The 16248-nt window shown below is 39.7% G+C and overlaps 1 protein-coding gene across 1 annotated transcript in view; it reads right to left on the bottom strand.

Moving 5' to 3' along the window:
* The window catches only part of FMN1 (formin 1), a 340200-nt gene that overhangs the window by 267841 nt on the left and 56111 nt on the right, over nt 1-16248 (bottom strand). The window contains exon 4 of the mRNA XM_010844210.1: nt 11126-11187. Within this exon, the coding sequence (XP_010842512.1) occupies nt 11126-11187 (62 nt within the window). The remainder of the gene's footprint in view (nt 1-11125; nt 11188-16248) is intronic.

The following is a 16248-nucleotide window of genomic DNA, read 5'->3' as shown; positions in this document are numbered from 1 at the left end:
TGGGATTTCTTCGGAGGGAATGATGCTAAAGCTGAAACTCCAGTACTTTGGCCACCTGATGCGAAGAGTTGACTCACTGGAAAAGACTCTGATGCTGGGAGGGATTGGGGGCAGGAAAAGGGGACGACAGAGGATGAGATGGCTGGATGGCATCACTGACTCGATGGACGTGAGTCTGGGTGAACTCCGGGAGTTGGTGATGGACAGGGAGGCCTGGCGTGCTGCGATTCATGGGGTCGCAAAGAGTCAGACACGACTGAGCGACTGAACTGAACTGAACTGAACCACTGCCACTGTACCTCCAGTCCCACATTTAATTATCACTACAGTTGCCATCAGCATCCTACTAACCAAGTTACAGTGTCACCATGATCACAGTTTCAGATGAGAAACTGAAGCTCAGAAAGGTTTAGATAATTTGTTCAAGACCACACACGCGGGTCTTTGACATTTTTGAACTGTGGTGTTGGAGAAGACTCTTGAGAGTCCCTTGGACTGCAAGGAGATCTAACCAGTCAATCCTAAAAGAAAGCTAGTCCTGAATATTAATTGGAAGGACTGATGCTGAAGCTCCAATACTTTGGCCACCTGATGACAAAAACTGACTCCTTAGAAAACACCCTGATGCTGGGAAAGATGGAAAGCAGAGGAGAAGGAGGTGACAGAGGATGAGGTGGTTGGACGGCATCACTGACTCAATGGACATGAGTCTGAGCAAGCTCTGGGAGTTGGTGATGGACAGGGAAGCCTGGCGTGCTGCAGTCCATGGGGTCGCCAAGAGTTGGACACGACTAAGTGACTGAAGTGAACTGAACACATGTAGGATTCAACCCAAGGAAGACTGCACAGCCACTCAGTTGTTTCTACTCAGTTCTTCTGCCTAGAGTTGTGTTACATTTCATCTAATGAATTACTTAAAGTCATTATGTGGGTTAGTTCTTCAGCAATTTCTGCTGCTAAGGTACTCTGCTCTTAAGGACTGATATTTTACCCAAGGAGAGATCAAAGGCAAAGGTCAGTCCAGAAACAAGGTCATGTCACAAATCCTTTCTAGGAAAGGACCTTCAAGGTGGGAGAACTTCCAGAGGTTCAGTGTAGATGCTGAGTGCCACTTTGTAAGGTTGATGTAGTAACTCACTTAATCATCATGCAAAAAGATTAGAACATAGTAAATGATCATTAAATAGCAGCTATGATTATTATTAATCCTTCATGAGAATCAGTGGCAGTGAAATGGTCAAAATGCAAAAACACACAGACATCATAAATTCACACTCTGGATTCCAAAGCCCACATGAGGCGGGGCTTGTTAGAAGAGGTCAAAGCGCCACCTATCACACGTGAGCCCATCCTACAAACAGATGACAGCACAGAGAACAGTCACATCTCCCATTTGCTTAACGAATCAGTAACCCTGGGACTCCACTGGGGAAGGTCTGAAAACAGCTGAGGAACTCCTAAGTTCAAACTGTAGAAATCAGTGAAGTGAGTAGCTGGCAAGAAGCAGAAAAGTTCTGCCACTATATTTTCTCAATGGTCTCAGGAATTAATTTGTCTGAGACTCCAGGTATCAAATCTCTAAGATGAATATAGACAACTATCAAGATTATGGTGATAAATACCAGAGGCTCTTCCTCAAGCTGGATTCAGGACCTGCTATGAGAAATGAGGTTAGAAAGGGCAATCTTCAACGTGCTCTTTTCTTCTATACTTAGGAAGAACAGCTTGTCATTTCTGAAACCTGTGAACTAAGAGAACTCTGTTGCTATTTTTTGTTTATAAACATCATAGAAATATCTCCATCTTGTCTACCCAATAAAGAGCTTGTATAGGATAATAATAAGGGATGATCTGCAGAGATCTTGTCACAGGATGAAGGGAAGAGGGGAACTGAAAAGTTAGAAAACTATTGTACTAGAGAAAGTGCATCAAATCAGCTGATAAATTGACAGCAGAAACAAAGTATATTTAGTAAACCAGACAGGCTGGTTAGGAGACCCTGCCATTATACTAGCCAGTTATGAAAACTCAGGACAGCACTTAACTTCTGAGCCTCAACTGATTAGATATCATGTATACAAATAAATCATCAGGCAGAATGCCTGGAAGTTTGTACTTCATATTCAATAATGATGATCATAATCATCTCCAATTAAAGTCAGAAAGCAAAGGGTACTCAGCATTTAAATTTTGAAAAATAAAGCAAAAATGTAGTAGAACATTCCTAAAAATGTAGCAGAACACCAACATTACTCAATTTTCTGCCCTAAGAACTATCTTTTGCTCACCTTTCCAACATGGCTGCCCTCTCTATTCCATCAATAACGCTTTCAGCGAAGGACAAGAGAAAGAAAGAAAGGAAAGGAGGAGGGAAGAGAAAAGAAATATAAAAGTCCATGAAGTTATAAAAGCAAAAGGGATGTTTGCTTGTTATTCAGGAGGCCATGGAGAAAGAGGATGAGGACATACTTCCTCAGCTTCTCCAAGCTCAGTATCAGGAGTCACCAACATGGATGTCCACAGGATCAGGCAATTAACATCAACAATTGGATAGGGAATGGGGGGAAGCACTGTGGAAATTAGACCACAGGTGTTCATCTAAATTGATTGAAGGGTGATTTTTTTAAATGGCATTATTATGATCAAACAAACTTCTTTGGATTGTATTTGACAGCGCCATAAAGTTAAGAACTCTTTGGCCTCCTAATGCTACCTCCAAAATAACATAAATACTGAAATACCATGAATCATGAAGGAATTTCTAGCCAACATCCAGTCAGATCACTCAGTAACTTTTCATATTTTGACTCGCCATTCAGCACTGCTTCAGGTAATGTAGAACAAGGGTATCTCAAAGACTTTTGGATTGAGTTGAGGCAGACACATGGGCCCACTCTGCCCAGGCCAGAAATAATTCAGAAGAAAACATAGACTACCTAGTTCTATACTCTTACTTTATTGCTACAGAGCCCATTATTCACCCAACGGCACAGGACTAACAAACACACAGCATTACTGAGCAAAGTAGGACATATCAAGGGAGAAGGAAGCACTCCCCATGGGATCTAACATACTTCATTCACTTTCTCATATCTCATGAAAAGTCAAAAGAGCAAAGGTCAATAACTGAATCATGTTGCTGTATACCATAAACTAACACAACACTGTAAATCAACTATACTTCAAAGTTTAAAAGTTTTTTAAAAAACAAAGGCCAACATTCAAAAAGTCACCATTCCAGCATCTGCTTGTCCCCTTCCATCAAAAACTATTGAAAAAAGAATCATCATCTTGGCTCACATGAGTGACTGAAGTTCAGAGTTTAAGACTCAAAGGGATTCACAGCAGCACTATTTACAACAGCCAAAACTTGGAAACAACCCAGATGTCCACTGACAGATGAATGGAGAAAAAAGATGTGGTACATACGTACAATGGAATACTACTCAGCCATTAAAAAGGAATGAAATAATGCCATTTGCAGCAGCATGGATACAACCTGAGATTATCATACTAAGTGAAGTAAGTCAGAAAAAAGAGACAAATACCATATATTATCACTATATGATATTACTTATATGTGGAATCTAAAATATGGCACAAATGAGCCTATCTACAAAACAGAAACAGGCGCACAGACACAGATCAGACTGTGGTTGCCAAGGAGGGGTGGTGAGAAGCGGGATGGACTGGTTGGTAGATGCAAACAATTACATTTAGAATGGAGAAATAACAAGGTCATACTGTATAGCACAGGTAAGTATATACAATCTTCTGGGATAAACCCTAAAGGAAAACAGTATTTTAAAATACTACTCTTCTGTACAACAGAGGTTGTGTACAACACTGCAACTCTACTATGCTTCAATTAAAAAAAAAAAAAAGACACAGTGGGAATGTTTGGAGCTGATGGTGCCTGAAGGAGGCAAACAAAGCCGGCATCAGCCTCAATGATACGAATTCAAGTAAAGCACACAGTCTTCATTCTACAACCAGCTTCCTTCTATCAGCAAATGCAACTTGAAAAAATAGTGGAATTATATGGGGCGAGACAGCATCTTGAAGGCTGAGACAAAGGGTTCCTGGGCTAAGTCAGCCAGGGAATTAATCACTTTTTGTTTTTCATCAAAGTTCAATCCCAAAGTTACTTGCATGCTTCTACGTAGCCAGGGAGTCTACAAGGCACATCAACAGGGGCAAACCAGTAAATCCACTAAACTCCTAACATTATACTATATGCACACAATGAAATAATAAATTAAGATATTTCCCAACACTCTCTCATCTTTCCTGGCATCTCAGTAATGAAATATCAGCACTTAGGGGAATGCCATAAGGGTTTAATGAAATATTTCATATTTGCAAAAGTTTTGTTTATCAATCTACAAATTATTTCCCTTCCCTCAAAGTATTCGCCAGGAATTAACAGATTTAAATGTGTTATGTTGATAGTAAAGAACATAACAAATGGGCTAGGATCAGGGTGTGCATGTCTTTGTAAACTTAGCTGTATCAGCTCAAGTGTAGTTTGTACTCAATTTTGTTTCAACAGCAATGTGTTTACTATTAGAAATGGACCAGTGGGGTGGGTTAGAGAGTGGAAAGTAAGGACGTCTTCAAGTTTCTCATAGTGGAGGCCAACATACCATTTAGTTCTCTGGGGGCCCACAAGGTACAACATAAGTTAATTTCTAGTTTGGCACCCATCCCTGGATCATTTCACAGTAGGAGTTACCATATTAGAAATGTGCCTGCATTGCACAATGAGCAGGGGCCTGCTACAGGCCAGTTTTCAGTCAAGTTTCCCCTCAGTGAGGACTGTGGCTGTGATGAATGGGGTAAACGGAAAAGGTTCCTGCAAAGGAAATGTGACTGTTGGCTAGTTTTCTTCTATCTCACAACTCAAAGAACATTAGTCACAAACTGATAAAACAATGTGTCATTTCTAAGGCACTTACTTCTGAACTGCTGCAAGTGCTGGTCAAAAAACAGGATTTTTACATTATCCAAGCTCCTCAAAAGCCAGATATGGGGCATGCATTTTTTTTCCCCTCCACTTTCAAAATTGAGGAAGTAGAGAGCCAAAGAAGTCCTACCCATCTTTATGCTTCCCTCCCGTCAGAAAGCAGAGCTGGCCCTCCTATGGAAGCTGCATTTGCCATTCTGAGAGCTGTGCTCCCTCACTGAGTCATGCATCCTAATCAGCACTGGGAGGACAGAAGACTGTGTCCCAAGGAAGCAAGGAGAGCTGGCAAGAGACCCCCCTGGTTAGAAAGGGGAACCTCCAAAAGGAGGAGGAAAACAAGGGAGAAGTGTTAAACACTTCCAGGGTTTACAGATGCTGAGTTAGGTAACCCTAAGGCTGAAAGGACAACGCGGTGGACAAACTGAACTTTTTTTAAACTGTGGTTGGATCAGTGATAAAATTCTAAGCTGCTATTAGTATATAGCCTGGTTTTTCATTTTGTAAGTTAGAAAAATGATTCAAAAACATTGCCTGAAGGTCACACAGTTCATTGTCCCCAAAGTGAGACCACACTCCAGACCTTGTATTTCTAGATCCAATGTTCTTTCCATTAATGTTGCATTAATAGAAAGACATTGGCTTCAAAGTCAGACACATCTAGATGGATTCAAATTCAGGTTCCCTGGCAACCTACTCCAGTATTCCTGTTGGGATAATCCCATGGACAGAGGAGCCTAGTGGGCTACAGTCCACTGGGTTGCAAAGAATTGGACACGACTGAGTGACCCAGCACACACACATACTAGGATTTCTGACAATTCACAGTCTCTGAAAGCCTCAGGTTTTAAAATCTGAAAATGGGGACCAATCTTTGTTTATATTTCTACATTTACTCTTTCTAATACTAGTACCAAATGCATAGAACAAAGGTTGGGACACAGTGGTGATTTGATTACATTTTAGTCGCTGCTTGTTTTTCAATCATAGGTTGTTATTTTAAAAAATATTTCTGCATCATCTATGTGCCAAGAAATTTACTAGGTACTTTAAAAAACAGAGGAAAAAAAATTAGACTAATAAGCAGGACTTGGTGGCACAAAAAGGTTAATAAAATCACTCAAAGAACTCAAGACTAAGAAAGTAGATTGTGCACTGAGATAAGATTATACAGATCAACACAGAGCAGTATTCAGAAACATCGGTTACTAGGAGGAAGAAAAGAATTATGTGAGAAACAAGCTATAGAGCCCTCCCTTCTTCCCTCCCTCCCTCGGCTCTTCTCTATTCACGGTAAAGCTCTAACAGGGGAACAAGATATTTATCAAACTTATTAGACCATTAAATATTTTTGTCAAGGAGCATTTTGGAGGCTCACTGTTCAGCATAATGACCTCTGGGAAAGCCTGGTTTAGACCCCCTGATATAGAGCACAGAGGCTAGTGGACAGCTGGAAGACCATGGAAAGAATAAGTCAAAGTCCCAAAGAAGTCCTCAACCAAAAGGGCCTGAGGACTGCTCTAAACTCAAGCTGCCTAATTACAAGGAGACTTGAGCAGAGCAAAAGGAATGAGAAATGGTATTTACTGAACATGTGTTCAGGTATATATCATATCGAACAATCCTAGAATGGAGGCATCATCAAAATGACTACATTTTTAAAAACTGAGCTAGAGTTAATGTACAATATTCTACGTTATAGGTGTACAACACAGTGATTCACAATTTTTAAAAGTTATATTTCATCTAGAGTTATTATAAAATATTGGCTATGTTCCTTGCACTGTACTATATACCCTTGTAGCTTATTTATATCTTTATCCATTCATCTGTTGATGGACAGTTAGGGTCCATCCATATCTTGGTAATTGTAAATAATGCTGCTATTAACATTGAGGTGCATATAGCTTTCAAATTAAGTGTTTTTGTTTTTTTTCAGATATACACCCAGGAGTGGAATTGCTGTCTCATATAGTAGATCTACTGTAGTTTTTTGAGAAACCTCCATATTGTTCTCCATAGTAGCTCACCAATTTACATTCCTACCAACACTGTAAGAGGGTTCTATTTTCCCCGCATCTTCTCCAATATTTGTTATTTGGGCATCAATATGATTATTATTGAACAAATGCTGAAACTGAGAAAACTAAATGCCAGAGAAGTTGATTAATTTCCTAATGTCACAGTGCAAGAAGCTGAACTGAATCCTAACTCAAAAACCTGAATCCTTTCATACTGTCATCATGCATAAAGTATCATCACACCTGGTTTTCTGACTACAATAAGACAAAAACCAACTATATAAGATTTTGTACAAGGGCTGTGATAGTGATTTTCAAACTGTGCTCCTAGACAATTCCAAAGCAAAAAATCTTTATTTACACCATGGGAGAATTAGCTTTATCACATGCCTTGAAAGGGCAGGTGTGAACTATGTTTCTACATAAAGCATGAACTTGTTGTGCAACGGCTACCACAGGCAAAATTTTCTCAAATAAATACTGTAAAGGTGCCACTCTTCCAAAAATAAAATCAGTAACACAGACTTATTCAGAACTGAAAAATGAACTAGATGATGCTGAATATCATGAAGTGATCAGATACTCTTAGGGCAAAGTTTGCTAAATGAAGGGCATACTTGAACAAAATTTAAGAATTTTTCTGGCTTTAGTATTAATGAAATAGCTAAGCCATAGAAAATGTTGGACCTGCCACAACTCTCCTACTGGAGATTTGAGTAGAAAAGTCAGTCAAGGGCTTTGGGTAAAAGGTATATATAAATTGATGGAATTTGGAAATGAATTCATTCCAATCATCAATAGCTTTTTGCTTTTGAATTACAGGGAGGATATGTATCTGAGTTGCTACACATTTTGAAAAGCCGGTCCCAGGACCAAGCCCCTTCTAGATCACAGCCTTCCACAAGTGTGGGCTACAGAGCATGTCTGAGATAAAAACTCCCCACTTTTATAAGCCTTGAGACTCTGGGCTAAAAGTTCCAACCTCCAATCAAAACGGATTCTATTTTGTAGGTGGGGGAATTTAAAAATTAAATGACTTCCTATGAATTTACAGTCAAAAACAGAATAGCAAGCTGACATTAGGTTCTCCACTTGTTGAGTCAGGCCATTTTTTTTTTTTTTTAAGTCTATGAAAACAGTCTCCAAAAACTAAATATGACACATATCAATTCTTACATATGGTGACAGAATGAATCACTTTCCCTGTGTACTTAAGCACAGACTCTTTCTTACTTTAGAAAGGCATTTTGAAGAGGTCCTGAAACAAATCTGATTCTCTGTGACCTGTAAGCAGAGAAAGAAAATCTAACAGGCCGTGAAGGCTGCCAGTTGAAATCCATATAAAGAAATGAGTAACAAAAAAGCTGCTCACCAATTGTCTTCCACCAGTCCTGTGACAACAGACGTGACTTTGTCACTTAGTGGAATAAAACAGGTGGGGATGATGTTCAGCGAGTGCCCACAAGTACAGCCAAATGGGGTTACAGATTTATGAACTTGCATCTCTTCTGACTTGGTCAGAATAACATCTAGTTATTTTCTGCATCTCCCAGGGGTTAAAGGAACTAGGCAGAGGAAATGGCCCAGAGTGGGGACAGCGGCGAACTAGAGACCACCTGTCCTAAGTTGAAGCGATGTCTGTTCCTCAACCCCAGCTGGTTAAAGTCATACAGGAAAATAAGTGCACCATTACTAGTTTTTCCAACTGTTTTTTTAGACGCAGCTAGAAATCTCTCCCTACTTTAAACTATTTCTAATTCAATCTTTAAAATGTTCTACTTGCCAACAAGACACTTCTTTAGGTCAGATGAGGAGTAAGAGTTGCCAGTTTCCACATACACTACCATGTATAAAAGAGACAGCCAGAGGGAATTTGCTGTATGACTCAGGGAACTCAAACTAGGGCTCCGTGACAACCTAGCAGGGCCGGATGGGGAGGGAGGTTCACAAGGGAGGGGAAACACGTGTACCTATGGCTGATTCATGTTGATGTATGGCAGAAACCAACACAATATTGTAAAGCAATTTCCTTCAATAAAAAATAAATAAATTGAAAAAAAAAGGGACATATGTTTAAGTTTACCAATAGCATTAAAAGAACAGATAATTATTTCAGATATACTTAAAGAAAACTTAAAGTATAACTAGGAACACTTTTTAATGTTTAATGTCAATCATACCTTGGTCTGCTGCTGCTGCTAAGTCGCTTCAGTCGTGTCCGACTCTGTGCGACCCCATAGACGGCAGCCCACCAGGCTCCCCCGTCCCTGGGATTCTCCAGGCAAGAACACTGGAGTGGGTTGCCATTTCCTTCTCCAGTGCATGAAAGTGAAAAGTGAAAGCAAAGTCGCTTAGTCAGGTCCGACTCTTAGCGGCCCCATGGACTGCAGCCTACCAGGCTCCTTCGTCCATGGGATTTTCCAGGCAAGAGTACTGGAGTGGGGTGCCATTGCCTTCTAACCTTTATTTTAAATGAAGATCATGATTACAATATACTTTTTTCTTTTTCACTTATTCACCCTTTCCCTTCTCAAAACTTCTCCTAGCTTGAGATGTAAGATCATGAGACTTTTTTGTGGAGGGAGATGAAAAGACATGAAATAATATATGTAACATGCCTAGAAAAATGCCTGGCACAAAGGAAGAGCCCCAAGATTGCAAGTACCTGTGGTCACTGTGAATATTATTAGCTGTCAAAGTACTCCCAGGGCTGATCTATAACTTGGGGAAGGTTGTATTAATTCTTATGGCTGAGCTATTATAGAATGCTTCTGCTCACGGACTCACTTCTGTACCACCCTCTTCAGCAATCTGCTTCTTTCATTAATTCCCACTGCAGCTTCTCTGAGACAGCTGGCAATCTTTTACACATCAGAACAAAGAGCAAGGTCTCTGTAGAGCATTTTGCAACAAAGGAGATAAGGGCCCCCCTCTCTCCCCCACTTTGTCCCCTAGGAGTCAGAGGTACTTTTCCACTTTTTTGTTTCTTTGTGAAATGGACTTATTCCCTCCCCCAAACTATTTAAGCCAAGCTGTTCAGGGGTAGCCTGAATTCATACCCCATAAGGCTGCCCTGGTAGCTCAGACCGTAAAGAATCTGTCTGCAATTCAGGAGACCCAGGTTTGATCCCTGGGTTGGGAAGATCCCCTGGAGTAGGAAATGGCAACCCCACTCCAGAGTTCTTGCCTGGGAAATTCCATAGACGGGGAGCCTGGCGGGCTACAGTCCATGGGGTTGCAAAGAGTCACACATGACTTATTTAGTGATCTTTCTGCTACCTGCAGTAGTTTCATATAAAATCAAATATACAATCTTAGTTATTTAAAAAAGTATACTATCACCTAATGGAAAGAAGAATATTTGATCCACAAACTCACTGAATTAGCATGTAATGACCTAGCACTATACAACCACCAAGTCTGATTTCAATTTCACTAATGTTCTCTCCTGAGATATGGGGTCAACCCCAGTTATCAGTAAACTGGAATCAGTGCCTGATTCAATATTTAGTTATGTCAAATTATGACTGTGAAACTTCCTGTTATAGCCCCAGCAAGTAAATACCAAACATAAGGGAATGATAATTAGTGGGACAAAGGAAACGATCCCTCAGACTTTCTGGACTTCACAAAGGAGCTCAAGTCAGCAGCATCCAAGTGCTCTCTGGGGATATGGAATGGCTGATCCAGCACAATTCTTCCTCCTACTAGGTCCACTTCCTTAACTGCCTGACATCACATTGCAGACATGTGCTAGGCAACACACAGAAACGAACACAAGGCTGGGAGGACACCCAACAAAATAATTTGCAATGTGCATAGGAAACTATTTCAGAGCTTTCTTATTGACAATGAAAGTCTAAATACTCGATCTTCTTCCCTGCATTCCAAATAAAACCATCATTTCTCCAATCAAATCTTTCCCCAAATGCATCTGTGGTATTTTTTTAAAAAATAGGAATTCAAGTCTACTAAAAATGGCATTCAAGACTTTCATCCCCAGGATAAACTCAAGACTTGGTGGCAGGTACACAGTGGAGATGCTGTCTTGGTAAATGTGTCAAAAAAGCGGAGTATTTACTTCAACACATGAGAAAGCCAAGCATCAAATAACCAGTTCAGTGGAATCAAAGAAATATACCTGCAGGTTTTCAATTTCTTCTTTGTGCTCCCTCTTCAAGTGTAAAATAGCAGCTTGGTATTCTGTAAGATCACAAAAGAAGTCAATTACAAAGAAGCACAAAATTATGCACAGAATTCTAATGAGTAGCTCTAAGATTCCATAAGCCCTCCTACCAGTCAACTGAGTAAATAAATACCATAGTTTGACATTAACCTGACAAAAGATGATAAACACTGGGGCAAAATACAACTAGAAACTCAAGATAGAAGGGAGATTTCCCCCCGATTTAGCAAATCCTGAAATATGAAATGTCCAAAATTAAGCAGAGAGGATAGAGTTTAAAAAAAAAAAAGACATGAGTGCCCCAGATAAAGACTGATCAGGTGTTTGTCTTAAGAAGGAGTTGGAAGCTAAAGACCCATGGAGAACAAATATAGTCATGTTAAGAGAAGACACACAGGAAATAAAAGAAAATGTCTCCATGTGAGATCAGAGAACTCTATTTTTAACTGTTTCCCAAAAAAAAAAAAAAAAATCTCCATTTGAATGCAAGACTAATAAGCCAGCACCCAGGGCCGACTTTAATCTTTAAGATAACTTCAAAAAGTCAAGACCATTTGTCATGTGGATGAGAGACTCGAGGGTGAGTTGAGGTTGAAAGGAGGATGAAAATAAATTTCTGGTCCAATTTTAGTCTGAGTCTAATACTGTTTATTCCAATAGTCAGTCCCAAGTGTACACAGGAACTCCTGCCAACCACTAAAATGACATCCCACTGGCGAATCAAATTCCCTTCCAGCAGGATGACTTAGAACGTGGGGTCACAGCACTACACAGGCTGTAGACAACCACAAAGAAAAACACTGGGAGAAAACACTGTCGTGGGATAAGTTTCCGTTTTTATTTTATTTTTTTTTACAAATGTGTTTGGGACTGTGATTATGAGTAAGAAAGACATCAGATGTCACTTAAAAGTGTATGAAAAGGCAGGCTATTTCTTCAGGTGGATTCCAGAAATCGGGCAAGAAAGTTTAAGTTTCCAATCAAAAGTAGATGACACACTACTATACATAAAATAGATAACTAATAAGAACCTACTGAAAGGGAACTCTTCTCAGTACTCTGTAATGACTGGTGAGGGAAAAGAATCTAAAAAAGAGTCGATATATGTGCATACGTATAACTGATTCACTTTGCTGTACAGCAGAAACTAACACAACATTGTAAGTCAACTATATTCCAATTTTTTTTTTTTTAATGCATGAGGAAAATCTTCAGGAAAGCTGTAAGAAAAAACAGTGTTGCTGTTGATAATTAAGACTAGCCACATCACTACTCTGATGGGGAATGTGTTCCACTGAACTACAATCCCTCAGCAAGTTCTGTGGGTTCTACCTCCAAACCCTACCTTCAATCAAACCACTTCTCACCAACCCTATAAGCACCACTATGGTCTAAGCCACCACCATCTTTTCTCTGGACTACCATGGTAATCCTCTTTCACTCCCACCACCTCCATGACTCATTCTCAGCCTAAATGATCTGCTAAAGTGGAGGGTTCAGGATGGGGAACACATGTATACCTGTGGCGGGTTCATTTTGATATTTGGCAAAACTAATACAATTATGTAAAGTTTAAAAATAAAATAAAATTAGAATTAAAAAAATAAAATAAAATAAAGAAACAAACAAACAAAAAAACATAAACCAGATCACGTCTCATCCCTGTGCTTTCCACTGTATTTGGACTAAAATAAAAACTCCAGGCTGTAGCCCATTAAGGTCTGACCCTGCTCCTACACACCTTCTACATGCCACCTTCCCCTCTCATTATACACCAGGCACGTTGGCTCTCTTCCTATTCCTTGAACTTGTTAAGTTCTTTTCTATTTCAAAATCTTTACTAACAATGTAGACAGTAATAACGGATTGTATTTATTGAGCACGTACTATATATCAGGAATTACCTAAGTATTTCATAGCAATTAACTCATTTCATCCCTACAATAACCCTATGATGTAGGTGCATTATCCCCATTATCCAAAGAAGCAAAATAAGTGGCATAGCTAAAAAACGTGCATAATTCATCTGGTTAATATATACATAAACTGTGGCATGTCCATAGAATTCAATACTACTCAACAATAGTAATAATACATCAACAAAGACAAATATCAAAGGCATTATGCACAGTGAAGGAAGTCAGCCTCAGGGTTAACCGTTCTTTAATTTCATATAACATTCTGGAGAAGGCGATGGCACCCCACTCCAGTACTCTTGCATGGAAAATCCCATGGACGGAGGAGCCTGGTGGGCTGAAGTCCATGGGGTCACTAGGAGTCGGACACGACTGAGCGACTTCACTTTCACTCTTCACTTTCCTGCACTGGAGAAGGAAATGGCAACCCACTCCAGTGTTCTTGCCTGGAGAATCCCAGGGACGGGGGAGCCTGGTGGGCTGCCGTCTACGGGGTCGCACAGAGTCAGACACAACTGAAGCAACTTAGCAGCTTAGCAGCAACATTCTGGAGAAGGCAAAACCACACAGATGAAGAACAGACCAGAGCAACGGTGGCCAGAAGTTAGACACAGGGGAATGCTGGACTACAACGGAGCAGCATACAAAGGAATTTTGAGGGTGACTATCCTCGGTCGTGATTATGGTGGTGGTTACATGAATCTACACATCTGGTTAAAACTCAGAATCAGAATTCTTATACGAAAAAGAAAAAAGTTAACACTATAGTACATTAAAATTCTTTAAAACTTACAAATATTTAACTTCTGAATGCTTTCCCTAGGAGAGTCACCATAACACAAGATTACTTGTTACTACCACTTCTATTCATGGTTTTCCTAAGGGTACCAGCAGATGCAGTAGAACAAGAAAAAAGAAAAACACGTGCACACACACACATACACACACACATATATAAAAGGGAAACATAAACTCATTATTCACTATGACTGTGTATTTAAAAAATCCAAAAGATTCTATAGGTAAAATATTAGAATACATGAGTTTAGTAGAATTGATGGATGTAAAATTAGAATACAAAAATCTTGATATCACCAACAGTTTAAAGAAAAAAACTTGACATTTACAAGTACCTCCAAAAATATAAAGTACTTAAAAATAACCTAACCAAAAAATGCAAGACTTCATATGAGGAAATAGAAACACTATATATAAATGTATTACAAAGAAAGACATAGAAAGTAGCAAATCATGTTTTGGGTGATTCCATAGAGTAGAGACCAGTTCAGTTCAGTCGCTCAGTCATGTCCGACTCTTTGCGACCCCATGAATCACAGCACGCCAGGCCTCCCTGTCCATCACCAACTGCTGGAGTTCACTCAAACTCATGTCCATCAAGTCGGTGATGCCATCCAGCTATCTCATCCTCTGTCATCCCCTTTTTCTCCTGCCCCCAATCCCTCCCAGCATCAGGGTCTTTTCCAATGAGTCAACTCTTCGCATGAGGTGGCCAAAGTATTTTCAACATCAGTCCTTCTAATTAACACCCACGACTAATTTCCTTTAGGATAGACTGGCTGGATCCCCTTGCAGTATAAAGATGGATCTTCCCAAATTGGTCTAACAATCCAATGCAATCTCATTCAACATTTCTCAGGGTTTTTGTTTTGTTCAAACTTAAGGACCTCATTCTGAAATGTATATTGAAGCATGAACATGCAAAAAGCCAAGAAACTTCACAAAAATATAAAGGTAAAACAACATGCCTTATTATGTAACAATAATTACTTTTTCCTATCACAACGCAATTATGGTGGTGTGGTACTAAAAGAGGAACTAATAGACTAGGAGACTAGAAATACAACATAAACTTATGGTTACTTGGTACAACAGAAGCAGCACAAAAGATCTTTCTTTAGAATAAAGAGCAGTCTTTTCAATAATTATTGGTTGGGAAAAGTGGATAGTCACAAAAACATGAAGCTTGATCCCAACTTTATACCATGGAATAGTCATTCTAAATTGATAAAGAGTTACACTGTACAAAACCAAGTATCTTATAAGCAACACAGAGTAAGAGTTTTATAACTTCAGGATAGGAAAGAACTTAAGATTCAAAAAAGCATTACATATAAAGGATAAAAGTAATAAACTCAACTATATTAAAATTAAGAACTTTTCATCAATATACTATAAAAAGAGAGAAAAGACAAGCCAGAGAGTAGGAGAATATAATTGGAACCCATAACCAAAGATCTAGTATAAATATATGTGTGAATAGTTCCTTAAAAAACTACAGAAAATGAAAAATAGCTAAATGCGTTAATAGGCACTGTGAAAGAGGACATGCAAGTAACAGATACATTCAGTTCAGTTCAGTTCAATCGCTCAGTCGTGTCCGACTTTTTGTGATCTCATGAATCACAGCACGCCAGGTCTCCCTGTCCATCACCAACTCCCGGAGTTCACTCAGACTCACGTCCATCGAGTCAGTGATGCCATCCAGCCATCTCATCCTCTGTCGTCCCCTTCTCCTCCTGCCCCCAATCCCTCCCAGCATCAGGGTCTTTTCCAATGAGTCAACTCTTCGCATGAGGTGGCCAAAGTACTGGAGTTTCAGCTTCAGCATCAGTCCTTCCAATGAACACCCAGAACTGATCTCCTTTAAGATGGACTGGCTGGATCTCCTTGCAGTCCAAGGGACTCTCAATTGTCTTCTCCAACACCACACTTCAAAAGCATCAATTCTTCAGCACTCAGCCTTCTTCACAGTCCAACTCTCACATCCATACATGACCACTGGAAAAACCATAGCCTTGACTAGACGAACCTTTGTTGGCAAAGTAATATCTCTGCTTTTGAATATGCTATCTAGGTTGGTCATAACTTTCCTTCCAAGGAGTAAGCATCTTTTAATTTCATGGCTGCAGTCACCATCTGCAGTGATTTTGGAGCCCCCCAAAATAAAGTCTGACACTGTTTCCACTGTTTCCCCATCTATTTCCCATGATGTGGTGGGACCAGATGCCATGATCTTCGTTTTCTGAATGTTGAGCTTTAAGCCAACTTTTTCACTCTCCTCTTTCACTTTCATCAAGAGGCTTTTGAGTTCCTCTTCACTTTCTGCCATAAGGGTGGTGTCATCTGCATATCTGAGGTTAT

Source organism: Bison bison, unplaced genomic scaffold (genome assembly GCF_000754665.1).
Source record: "Bison bison bison isolate TAMUID 2011002044 unplaced genomic scaffold, Bison_UMD1.0 scf7180017864197, whole genome shotgun sequence".
NCBI classification, from domain to species: Eukaryota; Metazoa; Chordata; class Mammalia; order Artiodactyla; family Bovidae; genus Bison; species Bison bison.
The sequence above is the reverse complement of the archived record's forward strand: the minus strand, read 5'-3'. Positions and strand labels throughout refer to the sequence as shown.